We start from the raw sequence: 20,175 nt of genomic DNA, 5'->3' as shown, positions 1-20,175 counted from the left end.
GGACACTGGCAGGGCAGTAGTCTCTAGAACTCATGGTAACCACAGATCTCTTGTGCATCCCCAGTTGAAATGTATCTCCTCTTCTTGCCTTCCTGCCCAACATACCTGGCACAGTCCATTTAGTGAGAGTTACCTGTTACAAAAGATAAGAAACCTCATGGCTTTCAGGCTGCCTCTGCTTCTTTGCTCTCAAAATCTGTAAACCACAAAGCCCAAGAACCTATTTGAAATGGTGATGGAAGGGGCTGGGGTCTGGCCTGAGAGATATGAAGAAAGAAACAAATTAATATTTCAGTCTATCATCCTGCCACTCTGAAATCTCTAGACTCATCTTGCAGAAAACTGGCCATTTGAAACAACCAACCAGACAGTCTGGCCCAGATAAAGAATAAAGAGCAAATGCCATCGTCCTTGGACCAGCTCAGAGGGAGATTCTCCCTACATTCCACCCACCTCTACCCCTGCCTCCAGGCCCTGTCTCCCCCAGAAGACCTTACAGGGGACCCCTCTAACTTTGGCCTTGCAAAATAATGGGATTTGCTCCTTGTATGTTTGTGAAAACTCCTGTGTGCTGGGCTTGGGGTAGGCACTCTACAGGACAGCAGAGATCCTGCCCTCACTGGGATGACAGTGGGCCCCTGGTTTCCCACTTCTGTCCCAAGTGTACTTTGTAGACTTTGGGACCATTGGCTGAACAGTGCTGGCTCAGTCAAGCCAGCTAGCCAGCTGCTAGAATCTTAATGCTTGCCTTGAAGAGTAAAGTTTTACCATTTGAAGAGAAAAAAAAAATGGTCTGTTTCTTTCTAATTACCTTGGGAATGACTGTGAATCTTCTAAATGCCTCTTTTGCATCTTACTGGGAGGGAAGTTTCAAAACTGACCTAAAACTCATATCTTAATAATACCCATAGCTTCTTATGTGCTTAAAGGTGGAATGATTTTAAATAAGGCTGTTCTCAAGCTGTTTCAATGTGAATACAATCCAGTGTGATTGTTCCAGAGCTATAAAAGAGATTCTGATGTGAGAACATATTTAGTTGGCTACTCTAGTCTGCATTATATTATATTTTGGAAATAGAGGCTAATCATAATAATTGGCACTATTTGAAAGACCTTTCCCACCACATACCTTGGGCAGACCCAGGGGCTGGGACGGAAAGTGGAAAAATGAAGTGAATGAGGCCCAAGAGTGGGAAGAGTTTAGAAATGGAAGAAATGAAAGGCATTTGGCAAATTGGTAGTGACTTCCTTACAAAAAATGGTATTGAAGCAAAGGTTAAATTACTATTACAAAGGAGTTAATTGACTGTTGGATTAGATGAGCATTTCTCAAATGTTGCTGCTTGTATTGCCTTGACTATTCTTTGGCTATCTGCCACCTGTGTTATAAACAGCTCAGAGGACAGGCTGGAGGGACCGTCCCTCTTTCTCCCTCCCCATGGCTCACAGCACGTACTTATGCACACAGTCGGCTTTCCAGAAATAGCAGGTGATTCATTCTACTCATGGTCCTGGGCGTGGGAGGCAGTTGGGTTGTAATAAAAAGCCTTTAGACTCTGGGAAGGTGGAACAAAGGTGTTTGACCATAAGAATGGATGGCGTTAGTCTTGGGGTTGGAGATCCCCCTCTCTGTAATCACTGAGCACACTGACCAAATAAGTGAAAATCAAAGTGGCATTAAGAAATCCAGCAGATAGCTTAAATATATTATTTCTGCATACATTAGATTGGGTTAGAATAATGAGTAAGAGCATATAGTCTGAATTAGAAAGTGTTGGGTTTAAATTCCTGATCCTGTCATTAACTAGCTGTGTAATTGTGAGTGAGTTACTTACCAGTAAATTTTCTCATGTGTAAAATAAGGAAAATAATGAGTATCTCATAGGATCATTGAGGAGATGATATAAAATAATATAAGTATAGCATTTAGTATATGACAGTTTCGATTTTTGATAAAGGTTGATTTTTAAAATAAATGAGTGAAAATGTTTTATAACTTTTTAAAATATAAAAGGTGATTATAGAAAATTATAAAGTACAGATAAAGCAAAAAGAAGAAAATAAAAAGCACTCATATTTTAGGCATGCAAAAATAGTTAACCTTAACATTTAAGATTATGTTTTTGTAGAATTTTTCTCCTAGGAAATTTCCTCTAGAATTTTTCCTGTTAAGGGCATGTATGACTGTATGTGAGTATGTATATGAATATGTATATATAGTTATGTAAGAATGGCATGAAATATACATATATATTCATTTTTAATTGTTTTTTTCACTTAGTAATGGATTATGAATATTCACCTATGTTCTTAAATGTTCCTCTGCAAGAGCTATATCATATTCCATTATAGCATATTTACCCTTTCTACATGAAACTTTTAGTTTCTAAGTTTTCATATTTTTTTATTTTATAAAATGACACGGTGATGAACAACTCCATAGGTAGATAATTCCACGTTTATAGGATTATTTCCTTATGATTAAATTCAAGAAGTAGCATGGTAGTTTCAGTAACAATAAAGAAAATGAGATTAAAGCATGAAAAGCACAGAGTATAGTACGTAATCAGCACATAATAAGTCATCAGTAAATACTAAGAATAGGGCATTCATGTGTGTACTGTAGGAGGGGAAGGAGATTTATTTGAAATCAGGTTGCTAATTACTCCAAATATAATCTTTTATTTAAAAATATTTAGGAGTTCTTATTTGTTTGATAAACACATATCACAAAAAATAAACCAGTTTAGTTTACTTATAGTTGTAAGTAGGATGTGTTTATGTTACAGAGTCCAAGCTTGTACTGCCACCACACAACAGGCCAAGAAATTGAGAGAGGAGTTGTTGGGACAAGGAATAGTGACTTTGTTTGGAAAGCCAGTCGAAGATGGTGGACTAGCATCCCAAAGAAACCTCTTACCTGCATCAAAATGCAAGCTTATTTTATACTAAAAGAGAAGGGAGTGTGGCAGCTTGTTGCAAACTTTTTGATGCAGGAATCCTTTGTTCTTGCAGCTGTCCATGTGGGTCTGGTCACAGTACCTCTGTCAAGACAATTGTTATTTTCTGTTCTGCCACTTTTTATCTTTATATGAATGGAAAAGTGTTATAGCTTTAGAGATCAGAGCCTTGAGAATGGGCTATCCCATATATTTCAGGCTATAGGTGACATTCTTTTACAAAGGTGCAGAGCCAGCAGGACTAAGCACAGGCAACAGAGCACAAGGGTTAGAGCTAAAGGAATAGATTCAATATGGAGTCAAGTTTGTTCTTCCCTGTTACATTTCTGTGAAAAGATCTGCTGGTCCAACTAATGGAAATCATCAAGAATAACCCCAAACATAATAATTGATATAGCCTTTGTGTGTGGCGGGGTGCCGGGTGGATATTTTTCCCATTGTTGTGGGTACTACCTGCTGCTAGTGTGATATGGACATGCCCTCCAGCATACTGCCCCTCACACTAGGTTTAAATGCCCAGTTTAGGGCTCTCTTGGCAGAAATGTCCCCACAAGTAACAAAAATAGAAATATATAGATGGCCTGCTATCCATGAAAGAACAATGTTGACTGGAAAGTTCTGTTCTCATCCATAGGCTGAAGTGCTGTTATAAAGGAAAAATGGAGGAAAATGCCCATTCTCCACTTGATCATACAAAGCCCCTCCCCTGCCCCAGCCATGTTGTGTCTATACTGAATGTATTGAGGTACAAAGCACATGGCAGTGCTGGAGAGAAGACATGACAGACTCAAGTGAGAAGCTTCAGGAGTCTGAGAAAATGTAGCTTAGTGAAATAGGCTGGGTGAAAACCGTGGTGAGCTGGAGAGCATATGGTTCAGGCTGCTACTTACCTCCAGCCAATGGCGGCCCTGTGAGAAGGCAGACTCAGACTGGCCATGGCTTTCAGTTGTCATGAGATGCTGAAAGCCTGGATTTTTCATTCAGATCTTTTCAGTTTCAAATGTTTTGGGGAAAATGTAGGAATAAATTTTTAAATGTATTTAATATATTTATTATATTTTATATTGCTTTATATATTTAAATCATATATATATATATACACACACATATATATAATATATGATTCATTTAATTAAACTGAGTTCCCAGCTTGCTGATTGCAGATCTGGGGATTTGTCAGCCTCCCTAATTTTCTAAGCCAATTCCGTAAAATGAATGAATAAATGTGTGTGCATGCATGTGTGTGTACTTACATACGTACATACTTACACAGACATATTACTAGTTCTGTTTCTCTGGAGAAGCCTGACTGATACAGATATACATGCACACACACACACATACACCCTTATTTGGAGAAGAAAAAACAAGGGGATGGGACTTCCCTGGTGGCGCAGTGGTTAAGAATCCGCCTGCCAGTGCAGGGGACCCAGGTTCGAGCCTTGGTTGAGGAAGATCCCACATGCCATGGAGCAACTAAGCCCAGGTGCCTCAACTACTGAGCCTGCACTCTAGAGCCCACAAGCCACAATTACTGAGCCCGCGTGCTGAAGCCCATGTGCCTAGAGCCCGTGCTCTGCAAAACAGAAGCCACTGTGATGAGAAGCCCACACACCACAATGAAGAGTGGCTCCCGCTTGCCACACCTAGAGAAAGCCCATGAACAGCAATGAAGACCCAATAAATAAATAAATAAATAAATAAATTATTTTTAAAAATGGGGAAGCAAGGACAGAAGCTAGACTTCTTTGAATATATCTTGTTTTATAGATTTGACTTTGGTTCCATCTAAATAGTTTGCAAACTTATGACAAAACATAAGACTTTAAAAAAGCAGTCATGAAACACTGAAGTGGGGGGGTGGGGATGAAACAATTGAACCTAACTGGACATGAGATTGGTGGCATGACCATTCAGAACAGAATTATTTCAAACGACTTTAAAACTCAGCTATTTGACTATACCTTCCTAATAGATTTTTTTTAAGGCAAATTTTATTTTTTTTATTTATTTTTAACATGTTTATTGGAGTATAACTGTTTTACAATGGTGTGTTAGTTTCTGCTTTACAACAAAGTGAATCAGTTATACATATACATATGTTCCCATATCTCTTCCCTCTTGCATCACCCTCCCTATCCCACCCCTCTAGGTGGTCACAAAGCACAGAGGTGATCTCCCTGTGCTATGCAGCAGCTTCTCACTAGCTATCTAATTTACATTTGGTAGTGTATATATGTCCATGCCACTCTCTCACTTCGTCACAGCTTACCCTTCCCCTTCCCCATATCCTCAAGTCCATGCTCTAGTAGGTCTGTGTTTTATTCCCATCCTACCACTAATCTCTTCATGACATTTTTTTTTCTTAGATTCCATATATATGTGTTAGCATACGGTATTTGTTTTTCTCCTTCTGACTTACTTCACTGTGTATGATAGACTCCAGGTCTATCCACCTCATTACAAATAACTCAGTTTTATTTCTTTTTATGGCTGAGTAATATTCCATTGTATATATGTGCCACATCTTCTTTATCCATTCATCTGTTGATGGACACTTAGGTTGCTTCCGTGTCCTGGCTATCGTAAATAGGGCTGCAGTGAACATTGTGGTACATGACTCTTTTTGAATTATGGTTTTCTCAGGGTATATGCCCAGTAGTGGGATTGCGGGGTCATATGGTAATTCTATTTTTAGTTTTTTAAGGAACCTCCATACTGTTCTCCATAGTGGCTGTATCCATTTACATTCCCACCAGCAGTGAAAGAGTGTTCCTAAAGGCAAATTTTAAATTGTTTTTCTTAATCATACTGTTAGTATGGTAGTGGCATTGGTTTTTCTGACACTGCTTTTTGTGTCTTGTGGGTTAAATCAAATGAGTAGTCATATTGGTGTTATTAAAAACAGGGATTTTTTTGGTATGGAAGAAAGGTAAGGTAAGGTAATAACATTTTAAGATCCATGAGGCTAAATGAAAACCTTCAAGGCCTGAGTTTGAATTGAAATTTCATGTGAACTTATGGTATATTCCATTTAAAACATATATACAATTTATTTTCTAGCTCTGTTCACATAAACAAGGGCCAGTCCAGTAGCAAGGAGCACCCAAAGCTCTCAGCTTATGGTCTCTAAGTACCATTTCCCACTAAAATGAACCCAAGTTCTTATAAGAAATGGCTAGTTCCAGGCCTGGGGCAGGACATATGTAAGATAACCCTGGAACATCTTGTCATGCCAGAAGCAAGAGGGCTTGTAGTTAAAGTAGTTAAAGACTACTGGGTCATAATAAAAGGACTTGAAGAGGCCCCCACTTAGCAGGAATAGAACAGTTAGAACTTCAGTAGGAATAAAAACTGCACTGGAATGAACAAATCAAAATGTTCATAATGATATTTTTAAAATTAAAAACCTCATAGGTTATCTTTGGAGAATATTAGGTAACCAATTCAATATGTTGAAGACCAAGTCTTCCACTTGGTCTGTGTCCAGACCAAGTGCCCGAGTTGCTGCCTGCACTTTACTGCCTCTGATAAAGCGTTCTCCCAGCCCCCCAACAACAACAACGAAAAAAGGGCTTCGCTGGTGGCGCAGTGGTTAAGAATCCGCCTGCCAATGTAGGGGACTCGGGTTCAAGCCCTGGTCCGGAAAGATCCCACATGCCACAACTACTGAGCCTGCACTCTAGAGCCCACGAGCCACAACTACCGAAGCCCACGCACCTAGAGCCCGTGCTCCACAACAGGAGAAGCCACCACAATGAGAATCCCGCACACCGCAACAAAGCGTAGCCCCCGCTCAAGGCAACTAGAGAAATCCTGCTCACAGCAACAAAGACCCAAAGATCCTTTATTAATCAATAAAGGAGGAAAAATCAAGCATCTATCAAGTTCCTATATAAACTATAATTTAGGGTAAACATATAGTTGATGACATGCAATTTCTCTTGATAGGATATCCCAGCTAATAAATTAAGAAGAAATAATTATTTTATCACCAGTTTGAAATCTCTAGTGAAATAACAGAACCTCTAGGCAGAGATCACCAGTGGCTGATGACATCACAGCAAAAGATGTTCAGTGCGTCCTGATATAGCATGTGGTAGGCAGAAAAATGCCCTCCACTCCAAAAACATCAATGTCCTCATCTCAGAACCCATGAATATGTTACATTACATGGCAAAGGGAAATTAAGGTTATGATGGAATAATGGTTGCTTATCAGGTGATCTTAAAATAGAGAGATTATCCTGGTGTTCCCAGTGAAATTTAAGGGTCCTTAAAAGTGAAAGAGGGAGGCAGATGATTCATTGTCAGAGTGACTGGATGTGAGAAAGATTCAACCGACCATTGCTGCCTTGAATGTGGAAGACGCCACAAGCCCAGGAATGTGGGCAGCCTCTAGAAGCCAGAAAATGTCAAGAAATAGGTTCTGCCTTAGAGCCTCCTAAAAGGAGTGTAGCAGCCCCACTGGCACCTTGATTTTCCCTGTTTGAGCCCTGGGTGTGACTTCTAACATACAGATAATAAACTTGTGCTGTCTTAAGCAGTTGAGTTTGTGGTTATTTGTGATGGTAGCAATAGAAAACTAATATATTTCATCCTAGGATGTATTCTTTCTAGAAAACTGAGCCTGAATCTTATCAAGCTTCTTGATCTGTTGACTTACACAAAATACAGGGGACAGAGAACACATGACATGAAATTATGGGAATGTTCAGCAAATATAAACTGTGGGAAGTGTTATTGGAAAAATGATGTTTTATTTATCAAATAAACCATGTTTATGTGTGTGGATGCGTGAGAGAGAAATTGACTGAGGAGATTTAAGGAGATGACCTAGTATTTTACGTATCAACCAGTTGCAATAGGGAACTTGATTCAAACAAGCATATATAAAGAGAAAAATATTGAGATTCGAACATTGACACTGGGTATTTGATAATATTCATTAACGATTTTATTTATTTTTTTGGTGTAATAATGACGTTATGGTTATATTTAACCAAAGGAGGTGGGTGTAGTAGCTATAGTAAATAAGAGTAGCCATAAATTGATAATTGTTAAAGATGAAGGACAACTACATAGGTGTTTGCTATTTATCCTTTCTATTTTCATATCCTTTTGTATGTATTTTAATATTTGCATAATAAAATATTAATAAAAATATTAGTAAATAATTTGACTCCTTAAATATTTTGTGAGCCAAAGACACCATGTCCAACGGTTGAATTAGACCAACAGACTGCCAGTTTGTCATTTCTGCATAGTTTCAGAAATCGGATCTTTTACTTTAACCTGGGAAATCATCCTTTTCTCTTTTAACCACTCATCTCCTGCCTCCAGTCTCTCGCCACTGCCTAGTCAAAAGGGCCTCCTTCATCTGTGCTAGTGAATGACTAGAGGGCATTACTTACATTTTGCTTCTTTGGAGAATTTGCTCAGTTTTCCAAGATTGCTTGGAATAGATTTTCTCAGAATAAGTGAACAAAGAGGGTAATATTCATAATCACACTGAAAAACGTCTCCTAGTATATATCATGTCTTCATTTGGAGCCCCCTCATTCTACCTTCTCAAAAAAGAAAAAAAGAAGGCAATAATTTTGTTTCAATTTTTGAAAACCTAAGGTATTTTGAAATTTGGACTAATCGAATTTTCCATGTTATCTTTGTGCCTCTCTTTCAGGATGGAATGGGAAACTTGAGAATCACAGAAAAAGGTCTAAAGCTAGAAGGAGACTCCGAATTCTTACAACCTCTTTACGCCAAAGAAATCCAGTCCCGACCAGTAAGTTTCTGTTGCAAGAATAAGGAATTGTTCTTTCTCTGGAATCTAAATCTGGGGAAAATTATCTTGCTGTTGGCTGAGTATAGAAGGTTGGGGGTAGGGGTGGCAATGCAGGTAAGTGAAATGCTTTGGAATATGAAATCTTGAGTGTAATCACCACCGTGGTACTGTAGCAAATGAGATGACCTCTCTGAGCCTCTTTCCATCCCTGCCAAATAGAAGGTGATAACCTTTATTAACAAACTTTCTACATTGTGCTGCAAAGAAAACAAGAAAATAAATGCGGAAATGCCTTCAGTACTATACAAATCCAGAAAGTCTTGCTATTGCTTTTAATTGTCAAGTAGTTCAAAGGCATCTTTAGAAATAGTCCTAAAGAGCTAGAAATTTATGTTTTATGAAGAATTTGGACAGTGTAGCCAAGGTTGATTAGAATCAATTTAACATATTATAACTATGCTCAGAATGGTATTTAAATGATCACAGTAGTGTGTGTGCTCTGTCCCATGCACTTTGCTGCTTTGATGGATTATCATTATCTAATGTAATTCATAGATTAGTCCACTGGGGTGGTGATTATTGTTGCCTTCATTTTATACATTGAAGAACTGAGACTTAGAGAAGTAGTTTGTCCAAAGCCACGTTCTTATGAATCAGTAGAGCAAGGATTTCAACTCAGGAAATCCAATTCTAAAGCTTCTCTGTTAACCACAGCCTCCTACCAAAGCTCCTTCTCTCTTTCTGTTGTTTTTTTTAAAGTCATGATGGAAGTGATTCCTAGACACCTTGATTTTATTAACCAATATTATCAAAATTAATTTTTGTTTTTGAGTATATTTGGGGGTTGGTTGTTCTTTGGCTTTCAATTTTGCTTTTCGGTGGGGTGATGAAATATGCTGCTTGAAAAGGATTGTTAATGTATTTGCTCTGCCTGGGACTGGTTCACGTCCACCTGTGAGCAAAGAATAACATGGAAGTTCCCCAGAGCATCATTTGTATTGTGTGCATCGATTAATGCAATTAATGAAATTCAGCAACTTGATGCAGTGGGTAATTTTATCTGAGTGCTATCTAAACTACTGAATTGCATTAAACTGAGTGCAACTACTGAATTGCCAATAAGTTTATTTTCTTCTGTGCCTGGTGAAAGGGAGGGAGACATGATGTTAAAATCAGCAAGAAGAGCAAATTATTTTAGCTACCTAATCAGCGATTATGAAATTTAATGGGGAACCCATAGCATATTGGCTTAAAGTACCAAGAGTATTATTATAAACTAGTATTAAACTAGTTTATCTCACTAATTTGGGCTGGTCATTTCTTTCTTATGGTGTTGGATCTTTTTCTGTAAAGGTCCAGAGAGTAAATATTTTCAGCTTTTATTTTTCTTCTTTTTTATAATTCTTTAAAAATGTAAAACCCATTTTTATCTCAAGGGCCACAGAAAAATAGGCTGCAGGCTGTAGTTTGCCAACCCCTCTAACCTATATTAGCGATATTTCCATAAATGTGTAAATGCTCAGGCTAGATTTCATATGGTACAAGAGAGCAGATTTTAAGATCATGGGTAGAATAGTTGATATGTGTTAAGTAAAATATCCCAAAATACGTTTCCTTGGTGGAGAATCATAGTCATATAAAGGAATTGAGACACGTGTCTTAGAAGACTTGAAAATGGGTACCTGGTATATCTCTTAGGCCCATATGCAGGAATTGGACTCTTAGAAAATATGTCAGCCAGCCTATCTGAAAATCAGTAGTCATCTGATCCCAAGTCAAAGATACACTTGATTAGAAGCTTAAAAAGTAATGATGATCATGAAAAACTTACTTTAATATTGAAAAAGCAGTGAGTTAAATCCATATTTTTTCATTGTTCTTCAGAAAGTATTTTTCCTTTCAAAAATAAATGGCAAATGCATAAAGCTTTTAGCCTTATATGTTTCTGATAACAAAATAAATGTGTTCTAAATGAAGAAAAGACATGCAGATATGCATATATGTTAAAATCCACCAGAAAGTCTTGTGGCCTCTACCTGAAACATGTACCCATATCCATCCACTCTTCTCCATCACATGTCCCCCCCCAGTTCAAGCCACCATCCTCTCTCACCTGCACCATTGCTATAACCTCTTCTATCTCTGCTGCCTTTCACTCTTAGCCTCATCATCCAAATTGTAGCCAAAGTAGCCTTTTCAAATATCAAGTCTCTCCACCCCTTTGCAAAGGATTCTCTGTTAACTTCCCATTATACCTAGAATAAAATCCAAACTTCTCACTAAGGTGAAAGAACAAGATTAGAAGCTAGGGATTTTGTCTGTAGGGCTCTCCTTCCCTCAGACACAGGGATTATTGTCTGCTGAACGAAACTGGGGTTCTGGGAGCAAAGATGGTAGAGGAAATGATTGGTGAGCAGGTAACCAGTAGAGTTTGCCATGCTTCTTGAATCATAGCCTCATATGATGCTTATGAGAACCTCACATGTAGTAGCTTTCCATTCTCTACTCTGGCATCTTCAGCTTACTGTTTTGTTGTTGTTGTTGTTTTCTGACATTACCTGACCATTGCTTACATGCCATCTCTGGAAGACTCTTCTCTGTAGAATTATCTGCACTGTCACTTTGCCATGGATCACAGCTGTTTCTCTTTCATGGGGTGTCTCCTGTTTTTCCCACTGAAAAGAGATCAGCGTCCAGTGGACAAGATTACACAGCTCTTCTAAGTGAGGATAACTAATGAAGCAACACTTGACTTCATTTTGGTTTTGTGTTTCATTGATCCAAGAGGAGCTGAGATTGTTTAAGCAATCCACACCATGTTCAATACAGTATCCATTTCATTATTGAAGGTTGCAAACTTGGTAAAGTCACTACAAATTGATTAGTGTGATAGCAATCTCTTAGGAAGATAAATTAATGAGAAAACGTTCATCTCTATAAAAACTCCCATCTGGGAATTGAATGAAAGCCCTGGGATTCTCTAGCTTTAACTACATGGATGCATAGCTTCTAAGTGGTGAAGTATCATGCCACTCAGGAAATAGATTGAAAAGGACACACTAAATTAAATATTCGACCATTACATCCAAAGATCACTCTGTCCCTAGTAATTCTACTTGAATGCGTTAGCACAGAAATTTGTAAAGTTAAGGGATTTAATGTCATAAAACTCTATATTTAAATCCCATTTCGGTGTGGTAGGCATCTTTATAATTGCAAAATACAACTACAGATTTTTGACAGAAGCTACTAGTAGATAGATTGAATGCATGAGTGCTAGGAGACCTTTCATCCCAAAATATCATTTTGGACAAAAGTGGCAGATCCCTGCTTCTTCAGAGAGGCATCTTCCCTTGCTTCCCATGATGCTGGAACTAGATGGTGCTTTTGCATAACTTAATGTGAAGTGACAAGAGAAGGGAAAGCAGCATTTCTTGAGCACATACTAGTGCCAGGCCTACAGAAATGGGGAAGTTGCACAGTGCATTTATCTCCATACCTCCCTCAAGCTATACATGGTGTGGGTATACGGGTTCTAGCCTATTGCTATATTGAACTTAGAAGTTTAGAAGAGAAGAGAGTAGAAAGAAAAGTTATAGGAGGGATACAAAGCTGAGTTTACTTTAACAGAATAAAATAGAAAATTATTATATAAAATTTAAGGTTATTTATATGTCTTTCAAACTTTTTAGTCTATAAAAACTCACATATTTTAAGATATTCTACCTACCAAAAAGCTATGTATAGAATAATGAAATCATATGTAAATGGGGTTCTTAGAAGTTGTCTGTACCAAGAGACAGTATAACACCATGGTCAAGCTCATGTGCAGTATCGCTGGATTTGGGTGGCAACCAGTGCTACTGTTTGACTGATGAGTGATCTTTGAATGATTTCTTAACTTGGCAAATCTTGTTTTCTTACCTATGCAACTGAGATGATATTAATATCTGTATCACAGGTGGCTGTAAATAAGTAAGATAGTGTTTAAGTGCTTAATACAGAACTTGACATGAAATGAGTGTTCCAGAAATGGTCATTCCCACTCTCACCCCCATGTCTTGATGACGATGATGTTGATGATGGCAGATGATGATTTGATTTCAAGGACAGTACTTTTCACTATCTACGTCATCATCATGTAGTGCAAATCTCATCTGATGTTTGAACATCCTTTGAACCAAATGGTCTTTCATCCTCTTCTTGCATGTCTTCTTAATAATAAACTCAAAAACTTAATCATAAACTCAGTGAAAATCTCTTAGGAAATCCATTTCATATTCAATAGCTTTTAGTTTTCAATTTTTCTTTCACTGAGTTATACTCTTCTATTGTTCAACTTACTTTTTTTCTCATTCTTCTGCTTAAAAATTTTGCTGGCTCTGGCACTCATAGATTACTGGCAGTCTTTCTGAAAAAATAGTTTTTGATATATCTTAAGTATCTTAAAATGTTTATACCCTTTGATCTAGGAATGACGTTTTCACTCATTTTATGATACAAAAAAAAGCAAACTATAATAAAATATTTAAAGATTAATTCACACATATGCCAGTGCTTTATAAACACTAGTCTGAGTGTTGGTTCCACATATGAAATGGATTTTGAGGGTATCCCATTTTGTCAATGTTTATGAAAGTTAAGAAACTACTATATGCTTGTTGAAACTCTGAGCTGGTCATTCTCACCATGGATTTTCACATTTAAGTCTATCATCTCTTTGTTTTATGGAAAGCTGAGTTTTAAAATTCCATTTTGATTTTAGTATGATGTGAATTGAGACTTATTCTATCAGCCTGAATTAACAAGCCATATCTATGTTGGAAGTTGAAAGTCCCTAGGAATTCAACTAGACCAGTGACTTCATTTAATGTATGGGGCCCTAAGGCCCAGAAAGGATGTTGAACTTACCCAAGTTATGCCCAGCAAAAGTCAGAACTGAAATCCAGGATTGCAGTATTTTCTTCCACATCAACACACAGTGTGTGTGGTAATTAATTTTCTCATGACACTGTCTTTAGTACGATAGGTTGAGTTATACATGGCCATTTCCCTCTCATGGGGAATAACTTACTGCAAAACATATTAAGTTCCTGAGAGAATTCACAAGCATTAAAAAAAGGAAACTGGAAACAACAGTGGATAATGCAGGAGGACCAAGCTTAATGATGGCTGACCTAATCACTGAGATGATATTCTCTACTTTATCAAGTTACTGTGAGGGTTAAATGAAGTAATTTAAATGACCCACCTTATGCACTATGAAGTTAACTATTGTTATGAAGGTTTATGACAGAAGTTGCAAACTGAATCTGGCCTAAAGATACAGTTTATGTGCCTCACACATTGTTTTCCTTTGAATGTGAATTTGTTTCTAATATTTAAATATCTGAAGACTTGACATTTAAAAAAATCTATATTTTTTGATTCTCACCAAAAAACCTCCAGAAAATCTGACAGAGTGGTTTGATATTCATAAGGACTGGAGCTAAGTAGACAGTGCCTCCTCTAGATGCATATTTGTTCTTCATTGTGCCACAGCATCCATCAGTTACCACTGTCTCATACCCCAGCTGTTTAGCTTGTTTATATAATGGGCCCCTGAAATCCCTTGGGGGTGCCACAACCTCTGGTTTATGGTATTGAGAATGTATCTATCTCATTATGCAGGAGTCCAGAAATTAGGTTGACTTCTTAGGATTCGTAGTCACTCATGACTCACTGCTCCTCACTTCCTGTGTCTCTCTCTTTTACACCAATTTCTCCTAGTCATCTGGCTCCTGTGGGTTTTGACATAGTATACAAGCTCAATGGCAAGAGATAGCAGTCTCAGAGCTTCTGGAGGCTGAGGTTCTGGCCCACCAGGGCCATTCTCCACCCTGAGTCTCCTAGAACACGCCTCTTTTTTGTCTTTCTTCCTTTAACCATAACAGAACATGACTGGGGAAGAAGCAGACAAGGGGAAGAAAGTTGAAATTTTGGATTTGGCATAAGGCAAAATAAAGTCGTGTAGGATGGAAGACAAGCACAAGTGTTGTCTGAAGAGGCTCCATTGACAATTTAGTTACAACGAGAGGAGCCGTGTCTCTGGTTAGTTTAGAAACCACCCGAAAGCCGTGGTGTCTTCTCCTCAGCTTCAACTCCCAGCTGAACATACTGCACACAAAACAGTGTGTGCAGCACACATGAGCATCCTGCTGTCTTTAATTAAGAAGTTAACTGGACCATGAAGTATTGCCCAAGTAAATAAAAGTGATTTGTACTGAGTCAAAGGGGCACACTAGGCATCTTTGCATTTCTTAGCTCACACATAAATTATGGAGATTATTAAACATTGGAAGAGTCATCTATAAGCCCATCTGTACTGTGAAGCAGATTGCCATTCCTGAAATGTATTTGTCTTTTTACGTGTCATCATTTATCATGGACAACAGGGTGAAGCAGCTGCTTGCTTTTTTCTTTTTTTTTTGTTAAAAAGGAAAAACCAGACACACAAACTTTGAATAGATCAGTGTTTAATCCTTTGGTCCTTTTGTTTGTTTATCCTGGGAAACAGAGATAGTTATTCAGAGGTTTTTGGTTGCCTTAGAATTAAAATGGGCTGATGGGGTTTTTGTTCTTTCTTTAATTTTGGAAAAATTGACTGCGTGTGCTTTTCTTGAATGAATATCATGCTGGAAATAGACAAGTTACTGAGGACTTTGGTTAAATCTCAGTTGTAACTCTATCAGCTGGAGTTTTCATAGAAGAGGTAGGTCTGAACTTCAAATGAGGTTGAGAATGTCTAATTATATTGTTTGAGGGCCACTGGGCAAGTAGACTGCACCCCAAATTTTCTTGTCTGCTGTGGTAACCAAAGGTCCACCATTAGAATCTCAATTATTTGAAGACTCAGAAATTTGTATTCATGCCAAACCCCTACTGCAAGTACTCCTTCCCCTTATGCACATACACATTTCCACAAAGGATTTGAAGTACAATTGCTTGTAAGAAATATGTACAGGGACAGATTAAGAAAAGATATAATAGGTTAAGATCAAGAAAAATGTAAATTAAAATAAGAGGCAGACGTAGGGGCATTTTAATAAATACAGGAGACAAGCAAGAGCATGCTTGCAATTCTTGATAAGCCTGGAGTTTGGTTATGAAGTTTCCAAACAGAGAGGCACAGTCACTTGGATAAAACCTTTTGTCTATACCATCTAGAGATTAACACAATGTACTGAATGGGAGGAGAGTTACAGCTGATGGTTTGGTATTCCAGAAAGCACACCAGATTCAAAGTTGGGGAATCTGGATGCTCTTCTTGTCCTGCTGGGATCAACACCAAGCTCTGGAGCAAGTCGTTCCTCTTGTCTCTCAGTGTGTCTATGATGTAAAGAGGTTGGGCATGCTTAGTGGATTTCTACAACATTGTTTTTAAAGCCATGGAATCTTTCTGAAGTCAGATTTTACTTGGAACCCTAAATCTGGACCAGATGGAAGCTGAGCTCCTGTGGTTGGGCAGGGGCTGGGGTGCTGCAGCCCATTGCCCTGCCCACCCAGTCTCCCTGTCATCAGCCACAGGATGCCCAGGCCCTGGGCGGGGGTCCATGCACCACAGTCCGAAAACACCAGACTGGATGAAAACCTAGCCTCGCTCCATTCAGGCCTCTGCTCAAATGGCATCTCCTGATGGACAGCTTCCTTGCCCACCCATTGAAAATATATCCGTTACCTAGTAGCTTTATTTTCTGCCATTATATTATATCATGTCATATTACTTAGGTATATTAATTTCTATGTATATATCATATGTATATATTAAATGACTAAATATTTATGTACATACCTGTTTGCTTCCCATTATTACTGCATAATCTCCATGATGGCAGGGACCGAGAAGGGCAATTGTTAAATGATGTATAAGAGCAGGCTGTGGAATGCCACCTCCCTGGATTTAAATCTTGGCTCCAGCATTTACTATCTGTGTGTTGCCTCAAGCAAATTACTTGACCTTTTCTGTGCTTCATTTTCCTCATCTGTAAAATGAGCCTAATAGCAGCACTACCTCATAAGTGTATAACAGGATTGTAAGAGTTAAGTTATTTTACATAATTATGTAAAATTTATTAGGCAAATGTTACTGTTTGTAGAATATTGCTTTGAGTATAAAGCACTATGTAAAATTTCAGTATGATAATTTTTGATTATTAAAATTTGTTAGTATTATTATTTGCTTTGTTTACCACTGTTTCCCTGGTTTCTAACTAGTGCCTCTCATACGGAAGGGAAGCAAATTGTTGTTGTCATTGATTGTTTGGCTTTTTGAATAAATGACTGTTCTCTTAGGATCCTTCTAACTCAAAGATTCTCTAAGAGCCTCCCAGGTAGGGAGAGAAAGACAAATTTCTCTTTTATAGGAGCTTTAGATTGAATAAGTTTCTTTATCAGCCTCATACTAAGTATTGTGTTATGTAGAAGATGGCGTGAGTAACTGTGTGGTGGGAGACCATGGGGGAACAGGACAGACAAGGTGGAAGAGGTAAAAGTGGTACTAAAGGTACTGAAAGCCCATCTTTCCCTACCTTGCTCTTTTGTGCTGCTCTAAGACTTGATTTGTGCCATCCACAGGTTAATGGAAACTCCAGAATATGGAGCTGTGTGTTACAGACAGGAAAGGTGAAGATAACAAAATTAGCACTTTCTAGCCCTTCACATCTTTGAGATTCTCTGCATCATCACTATGGCATGTCAGCATCCTCTCACTCTTTTGGTTTCTGGAACATCCACTGTGTGATGTGAGACTGCTTCTCGCTTATATCATAAATAACATTGAAGAAGAAAAAGTACATACCAGAGTCTCTTGTCATTTGCTTTATGTTCCTTAAATGGTAGGAGTAAGTAGGAATACTTTGGTTAGGTGGTACCTCACAGCCAATAATACTTGTTGAGTATTGGGGGAGAATAATGGAGAGAGAATCTGTAGCTTTAAGGAAGAAGGGCATTTTAATACATTCTTAAATATTTTGTTGTTCTTTACTCCTAAAACCTTGGCAAAAAAAAAGTAAAAGATTTTCTTAATGCTTCAGTCAAAACATACTCATCTCCTGGAAACTCTTACTGCACCCAGCACTTTGTAATTGCTGTGGGTGTGTTGTAGTTAGTCTTAATTAAAACAAACAAACAAACTTGTTCATTGTCAAAAAACACTGATAATTTCTCAGGAGATGTTATTTCAGAGGCTGAAAAAACACTTCCTTGCCATGTGAAATTATAAGCAAATACTTACTCTTTGATTTTGTGATCTCCACCAACAGCTGAGCATAGCCTTTTGACGCATTGCTCTGTAATTTATTACCAGTGATGTTTTAAATGGCAGTTGCCTAAATTATGTGTGGACTTTCCATCTCCATGAATGATTCTGTTTTTATCGGCAGTGATTCTGCCTCCAGGCAAATACCACATGATCCACAAAGTAAATAAGACTTTTAAGACCAATAAATATTTGGCATTTTGTACTTTTTGCATTTTGGAGGGAGTTGAAGAGGGAGAGGTAGATGGTGATGAAAATCGCCATGTGGAAAGAATAAGACAAGCACATTACCCAGTTTCTTTCCTTGCTTGGTGCAGTATGGTAGATTTACCCACCTAGTAAGCCACAGCTTCCATTTTGTAACATCAGAATCATGGAAATAAAAAGTGGCATCTCTCTACAGTAACAGACAAGTACAGATGGTACGATAATTGCAGTTTTCTACTAGCAAGATGTGTAGATTGCTTTTAGGCCTCAGTTAAGGCTCAGGCAGTTACGCTAAAAAATGTGAGAGGAATTTTATGGGAAGATGAATTATCCTTAAGTAGTAGCTCATTAATAGATGAGAAATGGAGCTGGCTTTATTTTTAAGTTGTTAATGCATAAGTAGTCATATCACTGGGTGGATATATAGTCCCCATGTTTGTTTCTGACTATAGTTGTTAACAAACCAAGGTTTTTCATTTATTTTATAGCAGTCTTGAATTTTTTGGACTGGTCTTACCGTCTGAGTTTTCTGAGAATGTGGAATGTACCCCCATGCTTTCTATGGCTGCCACAGAGAGTTTGCTAAATCACTAAGTGTTTCTTTGACCGTATCTTAGCAGAACTCTGGTTAGGGAGGTACAGGAAGAAGTTTAATGAAAAGAAAACACAATTAGACTACATTACAACCAAGTTAGTATAAAAAGGTGGCCGATGCCAACACATCTTGGATCATGCAGGTCAGTTGCTCGCTCTTAGTGGGTGAAGGAAATGGGGACTGTTTCTATTAGGGTTCCTTCCACCACAGCTCAGCACAGGGCTTATGATCCTTCGGGATCCAGCAATGCTGACTTATGGTAATGTTACATGGTTTTGATTTTTAAATTTGACCCTTATGGCCAAAAGCACACTTGTCTTTAAAATTACCCTTCTAAAGTCCTTACATCACCACAAAGTATAGTATCCCTGGCTTTATGTGCACAACCTGGTAGAGTAAATGTGATGGTCAGGAGAACCAGTGAGGCTAAGCCAAGGAGAGGAAGAAAAGATGCTTTGCAGATGCCTGGACCATTCTTTTCCTGAGATAACTAGCAAATGGCAACCAGGAAATGGGGAATGGTTAGAAAACGTTCAAGTGTTGCTAAGTGCCTGAGGGTTTGGCTGTTCTAATATTGAATATCTTTAAATCATCTTAAAGGATTTGTTGTTATGGAGATCAAGTGAACTAATAGGTTCTAAATCACCTAACAGAGGTCCTTGCCCATAGTAATTGCTCAGAAATATTCGCTGAATTTGAATCAAAATAATATGAAATTAAACCCTCATGTTGTAATAGCTAATAGCCACATTTCTCATGTAAAATTATTTCATTCATTCCTTAGAGTATCACTAGAAAGGACCTAGCATTTTGATCTTCCATTTAGAGAGAAGCAGTCAAATAGAAGGGTTAAGGAAAAACATCTCTCTAACATGCATCTAATATTCCAACTCATGTTGACACACATTCTTAACTGGAATGCTGTATTATCTCAGGACAGTAGACAGTATTTATGTGTTGGTCTGTACTGTTTGTCTAACTTGCTTTCGCTTCAACCCAAAGAAACATGTAGGACCCTTACTAGTTTTATGAAAAGAGCATCTTTTTTTTTTTTTTTTTTTGCCAATTGCTACTTCTCTGACTGTTCCCCACCCCACCCTGTTCTATAGTTGCATAGGCCTCACACAGTCACAGCTTCCTGTAGAGGCCAATTTTTCCCCATTCCAACCACAGATCCCCTAAACTGTACCATCTCCCACTACACCATTACTTTTCTCTGGTCATGCCTTCTATTAGAATTCTATTACAGTATCTATCTGGAAATAATCAAAGATCCATGTGCTAATGCAGTCGACTCCAGAAAAATATCATGATATTCCAGAGATCTTAGGTTC

General features: G+C 38.1%; 1 protein-coding gene across 2 annotated transcripts in view; it reads left to right on the top strand.

Annotated features, from left to right (window-relative positions):
• Positions 1–20,175, top strand: part of SGCD (sarcoglycan delta) — a 1,028,538-nt gene that overhangs the window by 788,222 nt on the left and 220,141 nt on the right. For both annotated transcript variants that reach the window (XM_067032014.1, XM_059062959.2), the window contains one exon: positions 8,643–8,744. In XM_067032014.1, the coding sequence (XP_066888115.1) occupies positions 8,643–8,744 (102 nt within the window). The remainder of the gene's footprint in view (positions 1–8,642; positions 8,745–20,175) is intronic.

This window comes from Kogia breviceps, chromosome 4, assembly GCF_026419965.1.
Source record: "Kogia breviceps isolate mKogBre1 chromosome 4, mKogBre1 haplotype 1, whole genome shotgun sequence".
Classification (NCBI taxonomy): domain Eukaryota; kingdom Metazoa; phylum Chordata; class Mammalia; order Artiodactyla; family Physeteridae; genus Kogia; species Kogia breviceps.
This window is presented reverse-complemented; position numbering and strand designations above follow the sequence as displayed.